This window comes from Sinocyclocheilus grahami, unplaced genomic scaffold, assembly GCF_001515645.1.
Source record: "Sinocyclocheilus grahami isolate Dianchi unplaced genomic scaffold, SAMN03320097.WGS_v1.1 scaffold521.1, whole genome shotgun sequence".
NCBI classification, from domain to species: Eukaryota; Metazoa; Chordata; class Actinopteri; order Cypriniformes; family Cyprinidae; genus Sinocyclocheilus; species Sinocyclocheilus grahami.
The window spans coordinates 420,351-445,747 of record NW_015505700.1 but is presented as its reverse complement, the minus strand read 5'-3'; the positions used below and the strand labels follow the sequence as shown (position 1 = coordinate 445,747).

Below are 25,397 nucleotides of genomic sequence, written 5' to 3'. Positions count from 1 at the left end.
GTATCTGACAGCCAGTGATAGCAATTCAGACAAGCACGTTTGTTGAACTCACACCACACAATTTGTTTTGTTATTTTGGAAGCACCGGAAAACATGACCTCTTGGCTTGCAGAGGGCTACAAGAGAAGACAGATAAACATTTAGACAACCTAAATAGATTCAGTCAGAGGCAATGTTTGGAGTGGATATTTATTTCAGAGCCCTCAAGCTTGTACATACAAGGCAGAGAGTTGGCCTTATGTTTTTTTTGGGGGGGGGGGGGGGGTTCAACACACTCAGAAAGTATAATTCAGCCTTCACAGCCTCTTACATCTTGTTTGTTTTTGTTCTATGAGGTTAATTTTTCAATTTTGAAAACCCAAGAGTGGAAAAGGCACAGCATTATACCCTTAAACTAGTCAAATGTTCACAATGAATCTTGATAATTTTTATCTTTGCATTTTTTTTCTTGGTTGAGTTTGTAGTACATATCTAGTTATGAATTTTATCTCTTACACTCTTGGGTCTTTGGCCAGCATGAATGTTAGAGTGATGTTCCTGGTCTTCATTATTTGCCAGTGAAGATTTCAAATCCTGCTGTCATCTTGTTTTTGTTTTGTGCATGCTTTGAATCGCAACTTCAAATATATGTCCCTGCCCTGTGAGTGCCAAAGATCTATCGGCAGGACACTGAGCAGGACCTGTTGTGTAGCTGTATGTCCAGCTTAGTTGCCATAGTGATGGAGAGGTGATGGAATCCAGGAGGGTGAGGGAGGACTGAATCTGAGCTGAAGCAGAGATAGGAAAACCACTTGCTGCCTCCAACTTTTCTGCAGCTGTCATCCTTTCAAAAACTGGACTCTGTCTTTAAATTTGCAAGAGCATCTAGAGGGAATGGGGTACAGTCAAGATTAAAACCTGCATTTCTTACATGAGCACCACAGCTCGATGTGTCTGGAACGTGTGCATATAACTAGGCTATGGCTCTGACATGTTACTGTTTTCTCAAGTCAAAGATTTTGGAATTTGAGCGCTTGGCATCTACCGGAGAAGTCATCAAATGCTCTGCCGACTCTAACTGCCTAACATACACACTCGTTCTCATCCTCCACTGCTTGGCTGATGAATCAGACACTCTTGGCACAGCCTGCCTATCAACTTTGTCTCTCAGCACACCCTCTGGGCAGACAGAACCGCTGTCTCTCCTGTCTGTAACATTCCTCCTCTCCATTAGATGCACCCTTCCTGTGTGCAAACGTCCCCTCGAGGGTTCTGATTAGCTGTGAACTCAGCTGGAAGGATATTCTGTAGCTCCCACAATACCGTGCGTGTTGTTAGTTATGCGTGGTGCTTTTCTGCAGTTTTGGCTTCAGCCTTGTGCGGCAGGATACCCTGAGATCCATTTCCAGTGTCCGAGATGACCCTATTGAGTTTCAGTTCTCTGCCTAATCCTGTTGTTGAAAACCTTGGGAAATGGCCCCCTTACCTCTGCACCCCTCCTCTATCACCACCTCCCCTTCCACACCACCTCCTCCTCCTATTCCCAGGCAAACAACAAACTCCAATTAAGAGGGTTCTTCTGTACTGTACTGTACTGGGGCTAAGGGTCTCCCTCCCACCCCATCTCACCGGGTCTGTGTGTGGAGTGTTTGTGACCAAGGCCAAGCTGCCCGGGGCAGGAATTAGCACTGTCTCCCTGGTCTGAGGCCTGGCACTCATGGGAAGGAGGCGGAGGTAGACTGGGTTGTTTCTGCTGAGAATCCCCCTGGGAGGATAGAGGCGGGAGGAAGATGTGTGTGTTCTTGGTAAACAGTGCTTTGTTAGAGGTGACTGTCTGATCCCTGGGGCCTCTGTTCTCATTCCTGTCCTCTCCCCTCCCCTACCATCTTTCCTTTCACCGTTAACCATGCCATGGTCGTCCAGGTGGTGCCCTGTCACCCCACGAGCATCTCACCCCAGGGCTGCCTGCCCTGTGTAGACTCTGATACAATGTCCTGTCAACAGAGACAAGCTGAGTTTTACAGCTGGGGGAGGCTGGTCCGGGGATGTAGCATCAAACATCTGATGTAATGCCTCTTCACACACATACATACTCACCCACTCTTTCACTAAAGAGAGCAGTTGAAGGTTAACCTCTGTTTGCCCTTTCTTTTGAGCCTTCTGGATGCTGATGAGTGGTGCCTAACTGCAGTTTGATTTCCATCTCTTCTCATAGTAAAAGAAAGAACAAATGCTCCCTTTTTAATGCTTAGTACCTTACAGATGTCTCTGACTCTCTCTCCTGTTCCTCTTCCTCTCTCTCTCTTTTTAATAACGTCTGCTCCCTTTAATCACTGCTCAGTTCAGAGGCCCATTATTTCCATTCATTAGTCCCATCTGCATGGCCTGGAGCCTCCCTCACTCCTGCCACTTGGACCAGTAGTAGCCTGTTATAACCGAACTTGGGTCATCCGTACTGGGCCTTGGTTCCCACCCCCTTTTCCAATCTCTTAGCCTTTCTCCCTTTCCTGATCTGTTTTGCTTGCCAGGTCTCTCTGATTGCACCAAGTCAATACATTGTACTGTCAGTTGACTGGGAGGATTACAAGCAAGGTTCACACAGTATGAGTTTGTCTGTCGGGCATTATCTGGGGAAATGAGCTGAGGTTTGGCAAGTATTCACCTCCCGATGAATTCTTTTTTCCCCTACTGGCACTCCCTTCCTCTCACTCTTCTACCTCCTGTTCTTCGTGCCTCAGTTTTTGTTTTCTCTCACTTACTTACACCACCTCTCTTATTTTGTCATATTTTTCTTTTTCCTTTATTTTTGTAACCTCTGTATTTTTTGTTCTCCTTCATCTCTTTCTCTTTCTGTGGAATGTGTGGAGAGCGGCTCCTCTGTCAGGGTTTGTGGGGGGCGAGTGTGGACAGGTTTAGGATACAGCAGGAGTATCAACCTTACCACATAGGGTCAGATCAGACTATCAGAAAAGATATTCACTCACTCTTCTTCTCCTCTTCTTATGGTTTCACTGTCTTCTGTTGTCTGTTTTTCAGTCTTTCTCCTTCTGGTGCCCCTCATGTTTCTGCTGCTTTGTGTGTCCTTATTTTCTGCATTGTTTAATAACCATAGCCATACGACTCATTTGTTTGTTTAATAAACCATTTTACTGCTAAGTTTATTTGTTTCTTATCCATGAAGTTCAGGCCTCTACTTTTGTATCAGTTGTGACCTTTTCTTCTATAGCCCTGTGGGGTCTTTTGACCGTGTTTACTCAATATGACAGGGATCTGGGCAGAGGGCAGATGACACTTCAAGCATTGCCTGCAGAGAAAGACTTGTTCTTGTTCACACCTTTTTATAGGACTGCAGGTGCCACTTCCCGCCCCCTTTGCACACACACCTAGGGGCTTGTCAAACTGTTTCCTTGCTGTCATCCTGTGTTATTTTCTGCTTACACTGCATCCATCTTTCTGCAAGATTGCCCCAGCATTCCAGCAGAATGTTATTGCAGAGGCTATGTGTCATATACAGATATGAGGTTATCAGAGTCACTTTTATTTTCAGTGTGGATACTCTGTACTGCACATTATTTAATGGCTGGAAGAGTCTTTGTAAAACAGCAGAATATAGCATTTTTAAGGATGGATGCTCTTAGACATCCCGAGGAGTCTTGTCTTCCTTCCCCGCTCTTTGGCAGGATCTCAGGTATGACCCTGGACTTGCTCCCTCATTCCAGAGAGAAAACAGAAAGGAAAAACAGTTTTTACTCTGACAACTGATAAGGTTAGATTTATGATCATCAACTGCCTGTGGGTTTGTTGGACTGCTGTTTGATCAGGCTCTTTGGAAGCCTCTCAGAAAAACACTCAGTGTGTGTGTGAATCTTCTCTTCTGGCTTGAGAAAGTCCTCAATCAAGCTTGTAAATGTAAAAACAGAATAGAGAGAGGCATGCAGGAGAAGTCTTCTGAAATGTGTGGAGACTCTGGAGTAGCATGCTGGCCAAAGATCCATCCCTGTAAACCAAATACCCCTGATGACCAGCGTATGTTTTGTTTTGGAATGGGATGCTGTAGTGCTACTAGCATCCCCACCAGGCTTTATAACTAGCTTAAGCTAAAATTTTGGTCTAGAGTTTGCTGGAGAACAGCATGCTCTTTCCCACTAGATAGGCCAGCAGACAACCAGCCTCAACCAACATTGGAAATCCAGGATAGTCTAAGCTGATCATTTCAACATAAAAACTCTGGACATCAGCTGTGCAATATTACCAATACCCTTAATCTTAATTAAAGTGCATAATAGAGCTAAACATGAAGCTAACAAGAAAATTCCATGTCTGTTAATGTTTTTGTTGAGGGTTTCTGAGAAATTCAGCCAAATGTACCTCCTGATTGTAGATTGATAATGATTATATTTGGTCTAAGCTATTTCATACTTTTAGGCAGGTTCTCCTACCAAGGATTGGATAGCCAAGAGTAAAGCTTTCTCAGTCATAGGTTCCATAGCTTTATTAGCAAGCATTCTTGCTTGAGTCATTGGTAGTACAATGATGTTACATAAATAGAGGCGCTGTCAGGTTAATGTTTGCAATTCTCTCTGTTTGTTAAACCCTTGCTTCCTTCTGCCCTGTTTTCCCTTTGCCCTTAATCTTCTCTTTTGATGTGGCCTGTATGATGGAGATCTTCAGTAGGTATAGGGGACTTCCCTTCCCTTCTACTATCAGACATGTCTCAGCATACCGCTACCCACTCTGTCTCTCTCTCTATACTTATATCTCTGTTATTGAAGGCTCTAGATTGCTCCAATTCCCTGCTGTCTCTTTTGCCTGCATATAGTAGTAGCTGCCTGTCTCTTACAGCAGATATCCTACAAAGTGTCTGTCTGCCCTGAGCCTAGTACATACAGGCGGATGTCAAAAGAAAGGCAAAGAGATAAAACACAGGAATGATGCTTGTGTTTCCTCGTCATGCCAGATCTGTTGCAGAGATAGCAAGACGTGCAGCGTCACTCCTCACACCAGATATCTTTATACCCACCCCTCCAAGGGTACATACCATCACCTTCTATGTACACATGGGGCGATGTTGCCCATCTTTGCCAGTGTTTCATTCAAGGCTGTTGTTATTGTTGTAATTATATATTATTATTCTGGGAGTGAGAAGATTGTTTCCACTGATGGCATAGGGGCACTGCAGAGGGCTTTTCGGGACTCGTGTACATGACACGTTTCCCTTAGAATCCTTGGGCTGACGAACCATGCACACACACATGTTTATTACCATTGCATACATATACATATTTACTTTTGAGATCTGCTGAGTTTCTATGAAATCTGTTTTCAAAAGTGTGTAGATTTATTAAATGCCCATGTGCCTTGCTGCCTTGCTGTATTTTGTGCTTGCCAAGTGCAGACCCTTTTATCACCCTGTTTTTTGGGGTGACCCCAAGAGGCGGGGCCACAACTGCCAGACACCCGCTGACTTTCTGCTCTCCGGTGACCCTTGACATTTGGCTTTAGAGGGGGTGTGAGCAGGAGGCTGGGAGAGTTTATTATTTCCTGTGTTTCCTACTTCGTCTTCCTCTGAGTGGTCCCGCAGGGGGCGGGGGAGATGATATGTATGTATGTGCATGTTTGATGCTTGCAAAGAGTGGTTGAAGGTCTCACTGCAGCTAAAATGAATGATGGGATAATAGATTCTTTCAGAATGCAACTATTAACTTGATTTTTACGTCCAGCACTCGTCCAAAGGTGTTGTGGGTAGTTGCAGCATGGTTGCTAATATGCTTTTATTTTAGCACAATGTTATGGTTCCCAGGGCATTGTTTTGGTGGATTCTAGGGTGTTTTGAATGCTTGCTAGGTGGCCCACTCCTGACTTTGGATCCAAGCTATAACTCTGATTTATGCTTCAGTGTAATGGGATTTTTTTTTGCTAATTTTCTTGTCCATCAGTTAAGTCCGCTGTCTGGTTTTTAACACACTATAAGAAATTTTAGTTAATAATGCCGCTTATTATAGCAAGCACTGCTCATGAAAACATTAAAAAGGAGTAAGCGACGTAAGAGAAGGAATTAGTATGCTTGAATGTGAGTAAATTTGAGCGTGTGTGTCCTGTCACAGACCTGTTCAGCTTTAGTGGTCTCACCCTGACATAACCTCTTTAATTTGACCCAGTCGAGTGGCCTGTCCTTTGGGCTGATGTTGGGCTGGGCACAGAGCCCCATGGCACCCACAGTGTGAATATCGCAGCTGGGCGGCCATTGTCCGCCAGCCCCCGGCCCAAACTACACTCACAGACCAGGAGCCTGTGATCAAAGGCCCTCCGGATTAACGCAGCCCAGATACAGAGGACTGGCATTAGGGGAGGGATGGGTTCAAAAGCAAAGAGGAATGCTCCTAATTACGATCCTTTCACTCTTTTCCGTATCTCACCCTTTGGGCGCTCCCCTGGTTTTTCTTTTAGGACGTTTGAGACTGTGTGTGAGTGTGTGAAAGCCATATGGAGGCTCTTCAGGCTACAGTGAGTCTGTGAGAAAGCAGTGCACTGTGACAGGATAGTGATATTAAGAGTAGACCACAAGCAGACTCTTCAAATGCAGTCCATCGGCGACGGGCAGAAATAAAGGGGCAAAAGTGAGCAAGGGAGAAGAAGGATTGTAGGTTGAGGGTGGGTGAGGGGGCGTAGAAGTTCAGTAATTTCTGTTTCACTGGAGAAGCGCTCTGTGGGAATGGGTCGTAGATCAGCAGAAAGAAATTTCTCTTTGGGTGAAGGCTTTACGAGATCAAGGCGTGTGTAAGGGGATGTGTCATAAAGGTTATTGAAAGTGTTGTTTAGGATTAACTGTGAAATGTTTTAGTTAAGTTTTGTAACTCCCACAAGCTGAACTCCTCGACCAGCTATTGATAGAAGATGAAAACAGTGCTATCTGTAGAAAGAGTAGGCCTGTTGGGTAACTTTTATTATTGGTCCTTTTTAAGGGATTCCTACTTCAGCCATCTGAGCAAACTCCCAAGAAATAAACTTCTTTGCATCTGTTGTCATTTGCCGTATAGTCATGAGTGCTACATTCATTTGTGTGGCATTTTGAGGGGAGGTGTGCTGTGACCTTTCAAAGTGGTTTGTGTTTTTTTTATCATTTATCATTACCTAATAATATGAGCTAAAAATTCCTACAAACTTTCATTAAAGGAGTGACCTAAACCATATCTTTGGACCATATTAACCACCTAGTGATGCACTGAAACCCCTTAGAACAACTTTAATATGCACATTGTTATTTCAGCTAATTTGATCTTTCTTTCTGCTAGCTCTTTGACACATGCGACTGTATTTAACTACACTTTACAGAATTATGAAGAATTATGTATTTTTAATCTATTTTCAACACAAAATATGTGGCAAAGTGTCCACATTTCATGTTTTGCTAGTAACAGCCTTTGTTGTTATGAACCATGTTAAACTGTCATTGACCATGTTCAGTCTTTTCATATATTGTATTGCCCATGACTGTTTTAATGTTTGTTTTTATGTGTTCCAGGTGTGCAGTGTGTGTGGAGGGGGTGTGTGTGAGGCCCCAGGTTAGTGCACAGAGGTAAAACCGCGTCATGGAGGACAGTGGCCTGAGATTATTGTCCGCTGTGCTGTGCGTCTGCCATACCCTGCTCCTCAACTGCCCATGTTAGTAACACACTTAATAAAACATTAGCACACACCTGTGTCTAGCCATTGGAATTGAAATTCTAAGAGAGAAATGACATAAAATGTCTTCTCAGCAAGCTGTAGGAGGAATATTTATGGATTATGGTCTGTTGATCTATTTATTTTTTCCCCATGTCTCTCTCATTTAGCTGTCCTGTCACACTCTTTTCGTGTGGAGCCTCTCTCTGTGGTACAGAAGCAGGGCAGTGCGGTCCACCTGCGTTGCACAGCGCGTCCAGCCACCGCCAGAATCAGCTGGCTGTTTCAGGGTCAACCACTAGACCCTAGCCACCAGTCTGGAGTGGAACTTAGTCCAGGCTCCCTTTCTCTGTCATCTCTCCAACCGGCTCTCACGGGCTCCTACCAGTGCTTGGCACAGTCCGAGACAGGCTCCATCATCAGCCGGCATGCACGAGTGCGCATTGCAGGTAGGCACATTTGATCACAGGCATAGTATGCTGACAAATACACTTTCAGCGCAGCTTTAAGAACAACACTTTTACAAGAATGCACTTCAAAGAGGTCGCTGGAGAAGAAAGACCGGAAGTATCAGAAGGCGGATTTCTTGAGCCATTAACACTGTTAGAATGGCCAACCGTAGATGAGTGTTGGAGGGGAAGGAAATGGTTCTTTCTTTTCAGTCTGGCACTTATCCAGACACCTCTTCAGCAGTATCCTTAATGAGCCTCGGGGCTTCCTGTGTCGTATCGAGAGCTGATGCCGGGAAGGGCGACCTATCGGACGCAAACCCCCCGGCGGCCGTCCCAGGGCCTGATCAGGGTTGCAGATAAGGCTGCATTATTCAGTGGAAAGCATATGTTCTTTGCCACTCACAATCCAATATAAACACCTCTTTGACAGAAGGTCTTCGTGTGAACTGCTGCTGCTATGAATGAATATACCAGTTTATTACACAGCTCTCGCAAATGTTTGATTCTGATCTGTCAGTTGCCACATTCATTGGTCAGATATTTTGTAGAATGATTGATGAACTGTATAATTGACTATTGTCAAAGGTAGCCAATTACGAAACTAGCTGTTCTAGTTTCATTTCTCTCATATCACTACACAGCTTCTTTCTTCAACTGAAAATCTTTACTTGGTCATGTAAAAAGTTATTTTTCATCTGTTGCTTGGATGCGATTGAGCACTCTTTTGATTTCTTCATTCAGATATTGAGAGGTTTGCCGAGACCCATCGGAGGACATTTACTGTAAACAAGGGCGAAACTGCTTTTATCGAATGCCCACTTCCTCGCAGCAATCCACCTGCTCTGCCACGTTTCCGGATACGGGGGAAATGGCTGGAACAGTCTACAGGTACAGACTAGACAGCTTCAAATGTCAACCCCTCCAGAAATACATAAATATACAGTTGTACACTTTAAGAGATTTTTTCTTTTGTCTGTTTTTCAGACGATCATTTAATCCTGCCCTCCGGGAACCTTCAGATTGTGTCAGTGTCTTCAGAACACCAGGGCATGTATAAGTGTGGTGCTTATAATCCTCTAACCCGAGAGACTCAAGTAGAGGCTCATGGCACTAAACTCATAGTCAGAGGTTGGTTGAGCGAACTCTATTAGTTTTTCTAGGTACCACAAAGATTTGAGTTATACTTCCCATGTAGTTCATACTGTATACGTTTTGCTATAAAATCAGCAGCCATATATTCTGAGATGTTTTTTCTATTGTTAGATAATGGGTGTATACTCTAAATTAAAATATTCATATTTCTGAATGAAGGAATAATGTGATTGCACTCTTTCTTTCCATGTAGATTCAGAAGGCCCTTCACCTGTAAGGATCATCTATCCCGTCACCCCTCGCAGTCTTACAGTGGACCAGTCTGGATCTCTGACCCTTGAGTGTGTCGTATCAGGAAGTCGTTCTTCAAAGGTCAAATGGATTAAAGATGGAGCAGAGCTTTCTTTGAACTCCAAATGGATGTTGTTGCAAAGCAACCTGGTTTTGAATGATGTTCAGCTGAGTGATGGAGGACATTATTGCTGCTCTGTTCTGACTGATCATGGAGCTGTGGTCAGTGTCAACTACACTGTGAATGTGCTTGGTAAGGAATTAATATTAATATTCCATTATGTTACCAAGGTTTGGGGCAGCTTAATCCATGTAGTTCAGGTTCTTCTCAAGCTCAACAGCTTTTATATGGAAGCACTGGGTAATGTTCCTTGCATGTAGGGTCTGAATTATTCCGTCTCATTCGACTGTGAAAGTCAGAATTTCCCATTTTCATATACAGGAAATATGCAATAAAATGGGACATGATGTCCAACTTGGAAACGTAATATTATAACCTGTTTCTAAATGTTTATACTCCTGTACAACAAAGGCTAGCATTGCCATTTTTGTTCTTTATACATACTTCCTAACAACGAACAACAAAATGATCAGATGTTGGAAATATTAAGTAGGAATATCCCATAGAAATATAGAAAGAAACACATAATTCGTTTATGGAGAATAGTTGTATTATTTCTATATGTGTATATTAACTCCAGCACTTCCCCTCTTTACAGTGCAAGTAAGCATCCTGCAAGGTTTGTCAGATCAGGCTGTGACCGTAGGCTCCTCTGTGAGATTTACCTGTGCTGCCAATGGTAGTCCAACCCCTAACATCACATGGCTCCTCAACTCTGCGCCTCTCACTACTTCACCCCACCTTCAAATAGCTGGCCCCTCCCTTCACATCTCTTCAGTAATGGTTCAAGATCAGGGAATCTACCAGTGCCTGTTTGACAACGGAATTAGCTCTGCACAATCAGCGGGAAGACTTGGTGTCCAATCAGGTAAGACGATGCTCCAATGCACACTATAGCAACCATCCAGAACACCTTAATAAAAGCCTGGAAACTACCCACAACACCCTGGATCATTTTTAAAAGAGAATTTTACTAGCAGAAGTAGCCGAAGATACAGTTTTACCATACAGTGAGTTGGGACAGTATATTCTTCCAGCAGGGCAGAGAGTTTAGCTGGAGTTTGGCTGGAAAAGGGGGAGTTGGGGTGGGTGTATTTGGCTGGCAATGAGAAGGCTGTGAGAGTGAGCTTTGTGTGTGCTGTTGGGGATAAGCTCTTGGACAGCGGAATATAAGGAGTAACTGCACAAGGTTATGACGAGTACCAGACCACCCAGCTGTCAACATCACACACAACTAGCCCTATATTTATTAATACACATCTTTCTCACACACACAACCCTCCCCTGGCCTCCTCTGAGGCTATTCCTCAGCCTTGCTCTGTGTCTCCAAACATAATTGATAAGCTTCGAGATATGCAGACTTTAGAATAGATAAAACATGACCGAGGTCTTTCCCAAATGTTGGCTCGTTTCACTTTTTTCCTGGCTCAGCTACAAGGGTGATTTATTTCGCACTGATAAAATGCAGGTCAGTGTAAAAGTAGAGTTGTTTATGTTTAACGGCAAGAACTGAGATAGATACGTGATCTGTAGGCTGCTGGAAAAAGAAGAAACGGCATTAGACCTGAACAGCTCTGGGCTTGGGAAAACAAGTTGTGGATTTAATGCTTTAGATTTAGCTGAGGATACTGACCGGACTTGTTTTTTTAAAGACACCATGAAATGTCTAGATGCAAAGTCCGATTTCCTGTATTTTTTTTTTTGTAGCCAGTAGGTTTTAGTTTATGTCACAACAAATCAATGAACTGTGATTTGCTGCTTGCTTCCAGTCAAAGACAGGTGGAATCTCATTATAGAGAGCATCAATGTAAACAGAAAAAAATTGTATATGATCCTCTAAACAAGACAATATGCTACAAGTTAATTTCATCCACCTTTTGGAGTATATAAGACTAACTAAAATACCACAAACGTCAAATTTTGATTTCATGAGGTGACAAATTCCAAGCCCACAATCCTGTTCCCTCTTGAAAGCGGCATCTATGTTGAGGGTGACTCTGTAACTCTTTCTTGTGGAAAACCACTTCCTGTTATCCACTGGTACAACTCTGCCGGTCCAATCACAACACATTCCGTCTTGCTACTTCAGCCCCCAGCGGCAGGCAGGACGCCAGTTGACAACTCTGCCCACCTTACCTTGTCTCGTCCTGGCAGCAGCAACCTTTTTGACGGTGGGTGAGTCGAGATGATGTACAGCTGGAGCACAGTCTGAGGCCTGATTGTTCCTCTCACCACACCAGTCATTAATGAACACATAGTCGGGCACATGTGAGTCACAAAGTATAAAGACCTACTGTACAGAGGAAGAGAGAAGATCAAAGCATCAGAACAATATTTACTGTAGTATGCCTTCATCAGTGGTGTTTGCTAAGGCAAGCATCGCTATTACTATTGCTCATACTTACGATTTGGGATATGAACAGACCCGTAACCGATGTATAAGGCTCCAGTACTGTTTGTGCCTATAGAAATGAATTATACATCAAATTGTCTGGTGGATGATAGAATGGTTAAAGAGATAGTTCACCCAAAAATTAAAATTCAGTCATTAATTAGGCTACTCATCCTCATGTCGTTCCAAACCCATCAGATGCAACGCAAGGATATCGTTAAAATAAATCAAATAAATCAAATTGTGAACGGGCATCGAAGACTGACACGGAAGAGAAGAAATTATTGAATAAAGTTATTTTTGTTGTCTTTGCGCAAAAAAAGGATTCTCGTAACTTCATAACTAGTGATCGACTGATATATCGGCAATGCCGATAAATCGGCCGATATTTAGCATTTTTCAAATATCTGCATCGGCTGATAAGTCTTTCTGTTTGGCCAATGCGTTCAAGACTTGTATTTTGATGGTGCTGAGAACGGCAACGCCTGCGCACACAGTGCTCACATTCTCCCTGTTCGCTTTTGTCGTTAACAGTTCTGTCTAATACGGACAGAAATCTGTCTAATAATCAGATAGAACTGTTAAACAAAGGAATTAAAATGTATACAAAAAAGTATTATAACAATTGCTTTTACATTATTAATAATCTTGTTTTCCATCAGCATTCAGCAAATACGCATTTATATCATTTAAACAAAACTTTGAATGACTAATGAACATTTAATTTAAAAAATCTTGCAAACTTAGTCAAATCCAGTTGTGAGATCTTGTAAAGTGTGCATTTGTATCCTGCATGATCGCGTGTTCTCTGTGTGACGGTTGGTCCGTGCGAATTGAATGCGGACAGGAGAAGAGTTCAGCTTCACTGGGGACGCGCGATCGACTAACTTTAACTCATGATTTCAAATTATGCTGCGCTTCATGCTTTTGCCCAATGTCATTTTCACTGTGTGCTGTATGTAAAAGGAGGGTTACCTTGGCTTTATTTGAAAAAATATGAATCCCAATGTACACAAACTTCCCAGATTACTGTGTGCCCTGTTGTTGTTTTTTTAATATATTATTATTAAATATTTAATTCTTTTAAAAAAATACTTTGTCATTTAAAGTATAAGTATGTTTATTTTACACATTTATTTTTTAATCCATTTTCAAACGATTTAAAATTTCTTAAATGTTAATTAAAATGAATAAAATTATATTGTCTTTATATCGACCATTGGTAGGGTTGCCAACCGTTCCGTATAATACGGAATCGTCCCGTATTTAAGGCATCAAAGAAGCGTTCCGTATGAAAGCTATACGGAACACAGTTTGTCCTGTATTTAAGGTGTATGCCGTATGAACACCTATAGACCATACGAATAACAAACTCTAAATTGAGAATTAATCATTCTTTTTTTAATAGTGTTTGATTTGTGAACATAGCCGTTCCAGGGAGGCTTTAAGACCTTATATATACAGTGGGGCAAAAAAGTATTTAGTCAGCCACCAATTGTGCAAGTTCTCCCACTTAAAAAGATGAGAGAGGCCTGTAATTTTCATCATAGGTATACCTCAACTAAGAGAGACAAAATGAGAAAAAAAATCCAGAAAATCACATTGTAGGATTTTTAAAGAATTAATTGGTAAAGTCCTCGGTAAAATAAGTATTTGGTCACCTACAAACAAGCAAGATTTCTGGCCCTCACAGACCTGTAACTTCTTCTTTAAGAGACTCCTCTGTCCTCCACTCGTTACCTGTATTAATGGCATCTGTTTGAACTCATTATCAGTATAAAAGACACCTGTCCACAACCTCAAACAGTCACACTCCAAACTCCACCATGGCCAAGACCAAAGAGCTGTCAAAGGACACCAGAAACAAAATTGTAGACCTGCACCAGGCTGGGAAGACTGAATCTGCAATAGGTAAGCAGCTTGGTGTGAAGAAATCAACTGTGGGAGCAATTATTAGAAAATGGAAGACACACAAGACCACTGATAATCTCCCTCGATATGGGGCTCCACGCAAGATCTCACCCCATGGGGTCAAAATGATCACAAGAACTGTGAGCAAAAATCCCAGAACCACACGGGGGGACCTAGTGAATGACCTGCAGAGAGCTGGGACCAAAGTAACAAAGGCTACCATCAGTAACACACTGCACCGCCAGGGACTCAAATCCTGCAGTGACAGACGTGTCCCCCTGCTTAAGCCAGTACATGTCCAGGCCCGTCTGAAGTTTGCTAGAGAGCATTTGGATGATCCAGAAGAGGATTGGGAGAATGTCATATGGTCAGATGAAACCAAAATAGAACTTTTTGGTAAAAACTCAACTTGTCGTGTTTGGAGGAGAAAGAATGCTGAGTTGCATCCAAAGAACACCATACCTACTGTGAAGCATGGGGGTGGAAACATCATGCTTTGGGGCTGTTTTTCTTTATTTGATCAAAAATACAGAAAAAAACAGTAATATTATTGCAATTTCTAATATTGGTTTCCTATCTTATTATACTTTAAAACATAATTTATTTCTGTGATGCAGCACTGAATTTTCAGCATCATTACTCCAGTCCTCAGTGTCACATGATCCTTTTATAAATCATTCTTGTTGTGCTGCTTAATATTTTTTTGGAACCTGTGTTCCATAAATAAAATAAAAAGTTAAAAAGAACAGAATTTATTCAAAATAGAAATCTTTTCGAACAATATAACTTTTTATCCATTTAACACATCCTTGCTGAATAAAAGTATTCTAAAAGTTTCTTTAAAAAAAGAAAAGAAAAAAAGAAGACGACGACGAAGAAAAAATTAATTTATTGACCCCAAACCTTTTTTTTTTTGGAATAGTTGTGTATATTTAACACAGTTTTTATTTTGAATAAATACTTTTCTTTTTAACCTATTATTTATCAAAGAATCCTGAAAAAATATCACAGGTCCCAAAAAAATATTAAGCAACACAACTGTTTCCAACATTGATTATAAATCAGCATATATTAGAATGATTTCTGAAGGATCATGTGACACTAATATCTAGAATAATGATGCTGAATATTCAGCTTTGCTTCACAGGAATAAATTATATTTTATTATATTAAACACACAAAATTTGCAAAAAAATTACTTTTTTTCTGTATTTTTGATCAAATAAGTGCAGGCTTGATGAGCATAAGAAACCTCTTCTATGTATATATATATATGTATATATATATGTATGTATATATATATATATATATATATATAATAGGCCAGTGTGTGTATCCCTTATTCTGTCCCTTATTTTTCTATGAAAAACCACGATTGTCCCTTATTTTCTTTTTCTGAAGTTGGCAACCCTAACCAACGGCCACCCTGCTTTCCAAGATATCGGCATCGGCTGTAAAAAAACAATATCGGTTGACCACTATTCATAACATTATGGTTGAACCACTGATGTCACATGCACTATTTTAACGATGTCCTTACTACCTTTCTGGGCCTTGAACGTAATAGTTGCGATTCTGTATATGCAGGGTCAGAAAGCTCTCGGATTTCGTCAAAAATATCTTAATTTGTCTTGTGAAGATGAACAAAGGTCTTACGGGTTTAGAACGACATGAGGGTGAGTAATTAATGACAGATTTTTCATTTTTGGGTGAACTATCCCTTAAAAACTGCATTGGGTCTGTCCCACTACTCACACTTGCAGCCTGTGCACTTGACCACTTGTCTACTCATATGAACACCTGGGCCAAAAACCGGAAAAATGTGCCAAGTAAGCGTGAAGACTGCAAGTATGTGTACAACTTTTGATTACCTGATGGGCCAGACTTACATCATAGTGTTGTAACAAAGCAGGTTAAGTTCTCACTTTTGACTCAGCTTTATATACACATTTTAATTTTCAATACTTTGCACTTTTCTAAATGTCTGTTCAGTAGTCCAGACAGTTGCAAACATTTTACAAAATACACATACTAATCTCTGCACCAAGAAACTGTTACGTTTTGCTACCAAATTGTATGTAACTTGCACTGTAGAGTGTTTCTGGAATTCTCATGGCAGGTGAGTTTCTGAACATGAATGATGGAATACATTATACATAGCCTTAAATAATGTTCCTAAGCGGTTTTAGAGATGATGTGGACTTAATAGTGTGTGTTGAGGGCACTGAGGTTTGGCATTTTTCAGATCTGGGACAGTCTTGTGCAATTCCAGATGCGTGCACGCAAGTGTTGGTATTGGGACAGGCCCATAGGTTTACTTTAAAGGTGGACCTGGAGTCACATTTCAGGGTAACGCATTGCTACACTGAAAATTTCTTCAAAAATATTAAAGCTTAGTACTCTTCATTCATTTCGGAAGCCAGGTGTAAGACTGTGGCTTACCCATAAAGCATTCAGGGCTTGCCCTATGGCTCAAACAGGACATGATTAGAAGGTGGGTTTGTGAGCTGGTGTAGGGCTCGGATTCGCTCTGGTATTTTAATGGCCGAAAGGTGGAATGTGTGGTGGCTGGCGTCGGGCCCAGTTTGAGCTCTAGTATTACTGACTCTGGGGCCGTTTGTTTTGTAAGGTAAACCAGTGCCACACACCCAACAACTACGAATGAGAGACCCTAAGAACCAGCAACAAACCTCACCTCTCCTACAACTGCTTTTCAGCTGTTAAGCTAGGATTACTCAATTGCTATCTGACCCTTACTCTGCGGTGACATGAATGTTGTAACATGTATACAACATGCATGGTGAACAGCTATTCGCACATGAGTTTGTCGCCATTCACTAAATCTAAGTTCAGAAACATTCTGCTCAGACAATCGGCTGCCAAGCCAGTGTCAGAAGCACACATTCCCAAGTGGACCATTCTGGTGGGGTTTAATAAAAATAAATACATGTATTGTATGTTCCTTTGGAGGTTTCCGGCTTTTTATTTTAATGCCAGTGGAAAACTAAAAGTTGGAAAAGTAGTTTCCAGCCTCGCATATTGACAGAGTGCTATAGCTGTGTTTAATTAACTTATATACTATTGCCAAATGGTAACACTTCATTTTAATGTGTTACAAATGTTACATGTACTTACTATAGTATATCACAGTAAATTAAGCATAATTACAAGCAACTACCCCTAAACCTTACCCTGTAGAAACTAATATTAAGTACTGTAATGTTGTTAATTAATATTATTTGGTACTTGTACACTGTAATAACATCACCTTAAAACATTGTACTGGTAAAATGAATAACATTTAAGAACAATTAACTATTAAAAAATAAAAAGTATATCTGGGGAAAAAAATGAAAGTGATAAGATGCATGACCAATTTTTTCTTTTTTGCCCTATAGAACCCCAGTCTAGTTCCATGTCTAGAGCTCCCATGAAGACGCAGTCTTCTGTCCACCCTATCCAAAGCGATGAGGGTGATGAACTGTTCCGCTCTATACGGGAGGGGGTGATTGGTGAAACTACAGGACTGCCCACTGAGAGAACCAGCGACCAACCTACGCCAGAAGCACCAATCATAATCAGCCCACCGCAAACGCACAAACCCAACATGTATGATCTAGAGTGGCGAGCAGGTCGGGACTGGGGCATCCCTATCAATGCATACTTTGTTAAATACCGCAAGGTAAGAAATCATAAAGTATGCTTGCAGATTTTCCATTATGAATGTTTTACTGATGTACTTTTTAAGTGGGGCACAAAATGTAGATAATTACCTCGTCAAGAATGACTGAATCGCGCTCCACCCTCTTCTTTCCCCTGGCGTTAGTTATCAGGTCAGATTTATAGTTATTAGATTTGAGAATGAGCACATACTCATAACAACGCCCTGTGCCGTTTACTGTAAAAGTCAGCGCTAACACAATTCAGCAGTATCTGCCAGCCAAGAGCGTTTTGGTAAGAAGTTGGTCATTTCCTCTTTAAAAGCCTGTGTTTTCTTCAATAATAAGCTCCCTTGGCTAATAAAACTGCTCTGGTTCTTTTCAAGATTGTATTGGCAGCATTTGTCACATTGGCTCAGGAAAAAGTGACACCGCTTGCGCTCTCAGGAATAGTTGAGTGGGTTGATCTTTTGTCATGATTCAGAGTAGGAGAATAAGAAAGACTTTACTGTTCTTTGTTGAACTTTACGTGCAGCATGTGCAGTCAGGGACCGAATATGAGGGCTGAAAGGTGCATGAGATCACTACATAAGGTAAGACTGTCACTTGACTGCGCATGTGCTGAATGTCCCTGTAGGTGGATGACATGGGTAATGTAGTGGGGAACTGGCACACGGTGCGAGTGCCAGGCAGTGAGAAGTCCCTGCCCCTGTCTGAGCTAGAGCCATCCAGCCTGTATGAGGTTCTGATGGTGGCCCGCAGCGCTGCAGGAGAGGGCCAGCCCGCCATGCTGACCTTCCGCACTGGAAAGGGTAAGAATACAGTTTGCATTTTACCCAGCTGAAGCTCATTTTCACTTTTCCAAAGCTGTTTGGCTTTTGATATTAGAACAAGATCATAATTCTGTGAATCTGAGCAGTGGAAAATAGGTCAAGAATTGTGTTTTGGGTTAGAAAAAATGAATGCGTTATATTACATATACACCACCATTCACAAGTTTGGGGGTCAGTAAGTTTTTTTTATTTAAACAAACTAACACTTTTATGCAGCAAATGATGTATTCAATTGATCAAAAGTGACAGTAAAGGCAATTGATTTTAAAAAGATTTCTATTTCAAATAAAGTATGTTCCTTCTCTATTCATCAAAGAATCCCGAAAAAGTGTCATGATTTACACAAATATATTAAGCAGCACAAATATTTTGAACACTAATAAAATAATAACAGTTTCTTGAGCACCAAATCAGCATATTAGAATGATTTATGAAGAATCATCCATCACAGGATTAATTTTTTTAAATAATATTAATATTACAATATTAATATTTTTACTGTATTTTTTTGAGCAAATAAATTCCGACTTGGTGAGCATAAGAGAAAAAAAATGACCAAGCCCAAACTTTTAAATGATTGTGATTATTTTATTATATTATATTATTTTATATTTAGTGCTGTCAAATGATTAATTGCGATGAATCGCATCTAAAATAAACGTTTTTGTTTACATAATATATGTATGTGTGCTGTGTATATTTATTATGTATATATAAATACACACACATGCATGTATATATTTCAGAAAAATAGGTTGTTTATATATTAAATATATTTATTTATAATATAAATTATATTAATATAAATATAGACGTGAATACATGTAAATATTTTCAAAATATATACTGTATGTGTGTGTATTTATGTATACATAATAAATATACACAGAACACACATTATGCAAACAAAAACTTTTATTTTGGTTGCGATTTATCGTGATCAATCGTTTGACAGCATTATATTATATTATAATAATTTGTAAGTAATTAATTTACATTTTACATAAATTACAGTAATAAAAATTATATGATGCATTGAATTTTCATGATTGCATTGGCAAATATTTTTTATATTTTCTAGCTCATGCATGTTCTAGATTTAAAGTAAGCATAAGAAATCATTTTTGCCTTTGCCACTTGCTGCTCATAATGCACACCTTTTGTTTGGTAAAAAAAAAAGAAAAGAGAGAAAAAGTCCAACCGTGTTTTCCATCCTAATACAACATGATCACCAGCAGCAACATTATGAATCAAATCATAACTTTTCTTTCTCTTCCTCTCAGAGAGGACGTCCTCTAATAAGAACCCCTCCAAGGCTCCGATTGTGTCTCTTCCAGAGAAAGCACTGGAAGATAAAACCACCAACACTTACTATGGAGTGGTTATACATGACAGAGGTAAGGGGACGTCCCACAACACTATTACACCACAAAGGTCTGTCTTCAGCTTACTAATGATCAGTAATATACTAACCCTCCAAGTGTAGTTCACCAAAAAATTTAAATCGTTTGTATGTGTTCTGTAGAGCACAAAAGGAGATATTTTGAAGTGTTCATGCTTATTTTTTCATACAGTGCAATAGAGGTCTGCATTCCCGCGGCTTAAAATCCCGAATAAAACATGGTAGCGGTCAGTAACTCTTGTGTAATTTGAACGGGAGCGGGCGGTCTTACAATATCCCATTCCCGGCGTCCATTCAGAACAGCATATCTGCGCTTTATTCTTATTGACCACCGGTACAGCCTGCACTCGGACTGTTGTGCACGTGCTGTGCGCATGCCTTCTGCATCACGCGCAGGCTGTACCTGTGGTAAATATACGGCCCTCAGACAGAACAGGCAGGTTGTCGATGAGTGACAGAGCAGAATAAGGATGGAGCAAAGTGTGGATGCACTGTCCTTGAAGGACGTTCAACTCGGTTTTGTTTATATTTTTCTTAGCCTATAATTTTAAATGACAGATGACGTATTTATTTATTTTCTCTGCGACACTTATACTGTGTTAACAGAAAAATGTCAAACGAATTTTGTATTTTGACAAGACGAATAAAAATAGCTAATAGGCTATTTTTGTACAACCTACTTTTTTTTTCTCTCTGCGACACGTTTTCCCTATTGTGTTGTAAATGTTAAACGAATTGCATCCTGACAAGACGAATAAAAATAACAAATACAATTTTTGTACAACATTTTTATTTTCTCTGACACTTTTTTTTCTACTGTGTTGCATAAAATATTAAACAAATTTTGTGTCTTAAGATAATTAAAGTCAAAGTCAATAAATTCAAGACTCTTGACAAGACGAATAAAATAACACAATTTTGTGCAGACGACACTTTTATTTGTCAGCCTTTATTTGTTTATTTGTCTCTCTTTCTTTCAGTAGCGGAAATTTAAATGTGAGATTCTGGAAATGAGTGTGCAAGAAGATTCTTCAAAATGTCTTCTTTTGTGTTCCATGTCAAAATACGACATGAGGTTGAGTAAATACTCACTTTGGGTGAAATAATCTTATGATATGCACAGGGACTCACAGATGTGTGAGATGCACAGTGGTGGACGAAGTACACAAATCAAGTACTTGAGTAAAAGTACAGATCCGTATAATAAAATATTACTCCAGTAAAAGTACTGTTTTCAATTTTACTCGAGTGAAAGTACAAAAGTACTTGATTTTTTATGTACTTAAGTAAAAAGTACTGATAGATGAATGTTTATTTTGCAGTTTTATATAGGCTACTTTTATCATTTAATTTTATATGAGCATATATTTTTTATAATCCTACTGTTCAAAATACTTGGGATTTTCCCAAAATAAGCAATAAGGAAATAATGAATATAATAAGGAAAATATAATTAGATTTTCATAATGATTTTTTTCTTCTCAAACCTGGTCTGTGGTGTAAAAACACCCCTGGCCAAATGCCCCCAGAGGGCATCACTTCCCACTTTGATAATTACTGTAGTTACCATGTTCTGAACATCACATTCTTTCTTTTCCCCCAGATGTAATCTATCCAGGTGGTTGAATAAAAATATGTGGACTTTATTTATTTTTTTTAATTACCTCAATTTAGCACCAGCAAGCTTGTTAGCATCAGCTAACATTATTGACTTATTTTCAGCATGGTTATGAATAAACATTTGTCTACTCGGCTAGTTGATCAAGATACATAGTAACTTAGGCTATGTGTGCTGACAAACAATATAAAAACAGATGTCACATTTTAGTAAAACTGCTAACGTCACAGCAGCGGGGAAGATGAACGTGCATGAGTTATTTTATTTCAATCTGTGTTATTTTAATGTTTTTTACCTAAAACATAGAGACTCTGATGTTAATGTGTCTGCATTCAATCATTTCAGTGGGCTTAAACAGATCACCCTTTACAGCAGATTTAGTTCACAAACAACTGACAGCTTTGACCTAAATATGATTTTCAGTTACAATAATTAGTACTAAAATTCGACATTAGTAACTTACTTTTAACAGCATCAGAAGCACGCATGCTCACAAGATCTCCCAGTTCTTACTTGTGAATTCAGTTCACTGGAGACTCGCACTAAACGGATCAGTTGAATCAGTGAGTTGTCGACTCGAGAACAGCTGCAATCGGATCATTCCAATTCGTGAATGAATCGTTTGGTGCGATTTGCGAACCGATTTAACGGGTTCATTGAAAAGAATCGGCATAACAATATGTTTTATGAAATGTAGTGAAGTAAAAAGTACGATCTTATGCTTTGGAATGTAGTGAAGTGAAAGTAAAAGTTACTCAAAATAAAACTACTCCAGTAAAGAACAGATACTTGAAAAATTTACTTAAGTACAGTAACGAAGTAAAACTACTTCGTTACTGTCCACTACTGGAGATGCATTTCTGTAATTAGAGTTTGAGTGTGTGTGTGCACATTTAGATTCTAATGGGAATGGACCCAGTTTTATTTGCCACATAAATTTTGCTCTGTCTTTCTCTCTCTGCTTGCGTCTCTGTGTCTATGGCTCAGAGCCCATTCAGTAAGTACTCAATTGACTCTGGCATGCTGTCGGTCTGTTGTGTGTGTGTGTGTTGGTTTATTTTATCTTTGTCTGCTCTTTTGGTCTTTTCACTGATGGATGCTGAGGTTACATCTTGCACTTGACATGAAAACTGCTGTTTATTTTTGGAAGACACAATAATTAGATCTTATAGTTTGTGTTTATTTGTTTCAAACTTCTAATTTGGTTGGTTTCATCCTTAAGTTCCCGAGGCCCCAGACCGCCCAACTATCTCTATGGCGACAGAAAGCTCTGTTTATGTCACTTGGATCCCACGAGCCAATGGTGGCTCTCCAATCACGGCCTTTCGCGTGGAGTACAAGAAGCAGGGCAGAAGTGGGGACTGGATCATCGCGGCCGATAATATCTCACCACTTAAACTGTCTGTGGAAGTACGCAACCTGGAACCAGGTAAGGTTACACCAGGATTTCCACAGATTATTTAAATACAATACCAGTCAAACGTTTTTGAACAGTAAGATTTTTTATGTGTTTTAAAGAAGTCTCTTCTGCTCACCAAGCCTGCATTTATTTGATCCAAAGTACAGCAAAAACATTCAAATGTTGAAATATTTTTACTGTTTAAACTAACTGTATTCTATTTGAATATATTTTAAAATGTAATTAATTCCTTTGATTTCAAAGCATCATTACTTCAGTCACATGATTCTTCAGAAATCATTCTAATATTCTGATTTGCTGCTCAAAAACATTTATTATTATTATTATTATTATGTTGTAAACAGCGGAGTAGAATTTGTTTCTGGTTTCTTTGATGAATAGAAAGTTCAGAAGAACAGCATTTATCTGAAATAGAAATCTTTTGAAACCTTTGACCTGAAAATGTAGCTTTGATCACAGGAATAAATTACATTTGAAAATAGATTCAAATAGAAAGCAGTTGTTTTAAATAGTAAAAATATTTCACAATATTGTTGCTTTTGCTGAATTTTGGATCAAATAAATGCAGGCTTGGTGAGCAAAAGAGAGCTCTTTAAAAAACATAAACAACCTTACTATTCAAAAACTTTTGACTGGTAGTTTATATTGTTTGGGTCACACTGGTAACACTTTAGTATAGGGACCAATTCTCACGATTAAGTAGTTACTTATTACCATGCCTATTATTAACATATTGGCTGTTTATTAGTACTTATAAAGCACATATTCTGCATGACCATATTCTACATCCCTAATCCTACACAATACCTAAACTTAACAACTACCTTACTAACTATTATTAAGCAGTAAATTAGGGATTTATTGAGGCAAAAGTCATAGTTAATTGTTTGTTAATAGTGAGAACTGGACCTTAAAATAAAGTTTGACCATCACACTTTAGTTTGAGGTCCAATTCTCACAATTAAATAACTATTTACTACAACTTTTGCCTCTATAAACTCCTAATTACTGCTTATTATTAGTAGTTAGTAAGGTAGTTATTAAGTTTAGGTATGGGGTAGGATTAAGGGACGTCGATAATGGTCATGCAGAATATGTGCTTTATAAGTACTAATTAACAGCCAATATGCTAGTAATATGCATGCTAATAAGCAACTAGTTAATAATCATGGTTAATTGTATTTTAATTAATAATCAAATTATTTGTATTATTATTCAATATTAAAAAGTAATCGAAATTCTGTTCTGTAATTAGTAGTAAAAATATAAAAGTCTCATTTGGTCTGATAAATCTTTTCGTGACAGGCTCCACATACCGTTTCCGTGTCATTGCCATGAATAACTATGGTGAAAGCCCTGCTAGCGCCACCTCCAGGCCATACCAGGTCTCCCTGTCGAGTCCACCCGTCTCAAACCGTCCGATCACTGGCCCTCACATCTCCTTCACTGACGCTGTCAGCGATACTCAGATCATGTTACGCTGGACCGTGAGTACACTTGTGAACAGGCACACGAATGCAGTACATTTACTAACTCTGCCCAAAAACCTGAGCTGCCCATTTTAAGGTGCACTGCTGACACAAAGGCTTTTACTAACAGTAGGCAACAACATATACTATCGTTCTGGCTAAAATAAAGGCAGCTGCGTGCAGAGGCAGTAGACATCGCGCGAGGCAGCTCACTAGGTTTTGGAACCGTTTTGGTCAGGCACTCAATAACTCATCACTGAATAAACTGAGTTTTTTCTATCATTCTGTGCTTCTGTACGTGTATCATTAGCACATTAATCTTAAAAAGGGTCTCACCACTTGTACAAACAAATGTTGTTTCTGTTTCTGGCCTGTTGAAGGAATAACCCTGAGCCTCATATTAGCAGCTCAGGGGTTTAAACTAGCTTGTGTGTTAATGTTTTAGACATATGCCTTTTATATCTAATGGCTAATTTAATTACACTCACATTTCATGCTTAATTCGAAAATGAGTGTAAAAAGTGTCCAGAACTAACCACATAACAAGTTCACTCCCCGGTTTGTTCTTCTCTGCAGTGCCAGTTGTGCTGAAGTGTTTTTCAGCACGTTAGCGGAGTATTCGTGTGTGCACTTTTCCAGGCACTGTGTAGTAGCTTTCCCATCAGCCCCTGTGAGCCACCCCAGAATGTCCAAACAGAGCTGTAATTGGCAATGGTTACTGGTGCAGTTTTGCAGGAAAAAGTGTGTGAGTTTAGGAACAGATTAGGAATCCTTATCCTGCCGTAACGAGTGGAACGGACTGACTGAGTTAAGCTATATTTAGAAGACATGCATGAGAAGAAAATGTTTGATGTGTCTTAAAGGAGAAGAACCATTTTGCCATTTACTTACCTTCATCTGTATTTGTTGTGTGGAATAGGAAATTATTTTGGAAGAATGTACTAGCTGTTATTTTTTGCACAGTTACAATGACAAAAAAAATAAAGTAGTCCACAAGCAGTTAATTTCAGGTCATAAAAAAACAAATTGTTTCACAAAATCTGTCATTACTGACTGATAATCTGGATCCTGGATTGATTCAGGTGTTGAACTTGAG

The 25,397-nt window shown here is 39.7% G+C and overlaps 1 protein-coding gene across 2 annotated transcripts in view; it reads left to right on the top strand.

Moving 5' to 3' along the window:
- The window catches only part of cdon (cell adhesion associated, oncogene regulated), a 45,067-nt gene that overhangs the window by 7,519 nt on the left and 12,151 nt on the right, over positions 1 to 25,397 (top strand). For both annotated transcript variants that reach the window (XM_016237664.1, XM_016237663.1), the window contains exons 2-12: positions 7,502 to 7,641; positions 7,812 to 8,090; positions 8,835 to 8,981; positions 9,078 to 9,221; positions 9,439 to 9,729; positions 10,196 to 10,465; positions 17,299 to 17,582; positions 18,197 to 18,371; positions 19,676 to 19,789; positions 22,635 to 22,841; positions 24,138 to 24,319. In XM_016237664.1, the coding sequence (XP_016093150.1) occupies positions 7,569 to 7,641; positions 7,812 to 8,090; positions 8,835 to 8,981; positions 9,078 to 9,221; positions 9,439 to 9,729; positions 10,196 to 10,465; positions 17,299 to 17,582; positions 18,197 to 18,371; positions 19,676 to 19,789; positions 22,635 to 22,841; positions 24,138 to 24,319 (2,166 nt within the window). In that variant the 5' untranslated portion in view covers positions 7,502 to 7,568. The remainder of the gene's footprint in view (positions 1 to 7,501; positions 7,642 to 7,811; positions 8,091 to 8,834; positions 8,982 to 9,077; positions 9,222 to 9,438; positions 9,730 to 10,195; positions 10,466 to 17,298; positions 17,583 to 18,196; positions 18,372 to 19,675; positions 19,790 to 22,634; positions 22,842 to 24,137; positions 24,320 to 25,397) is intronic.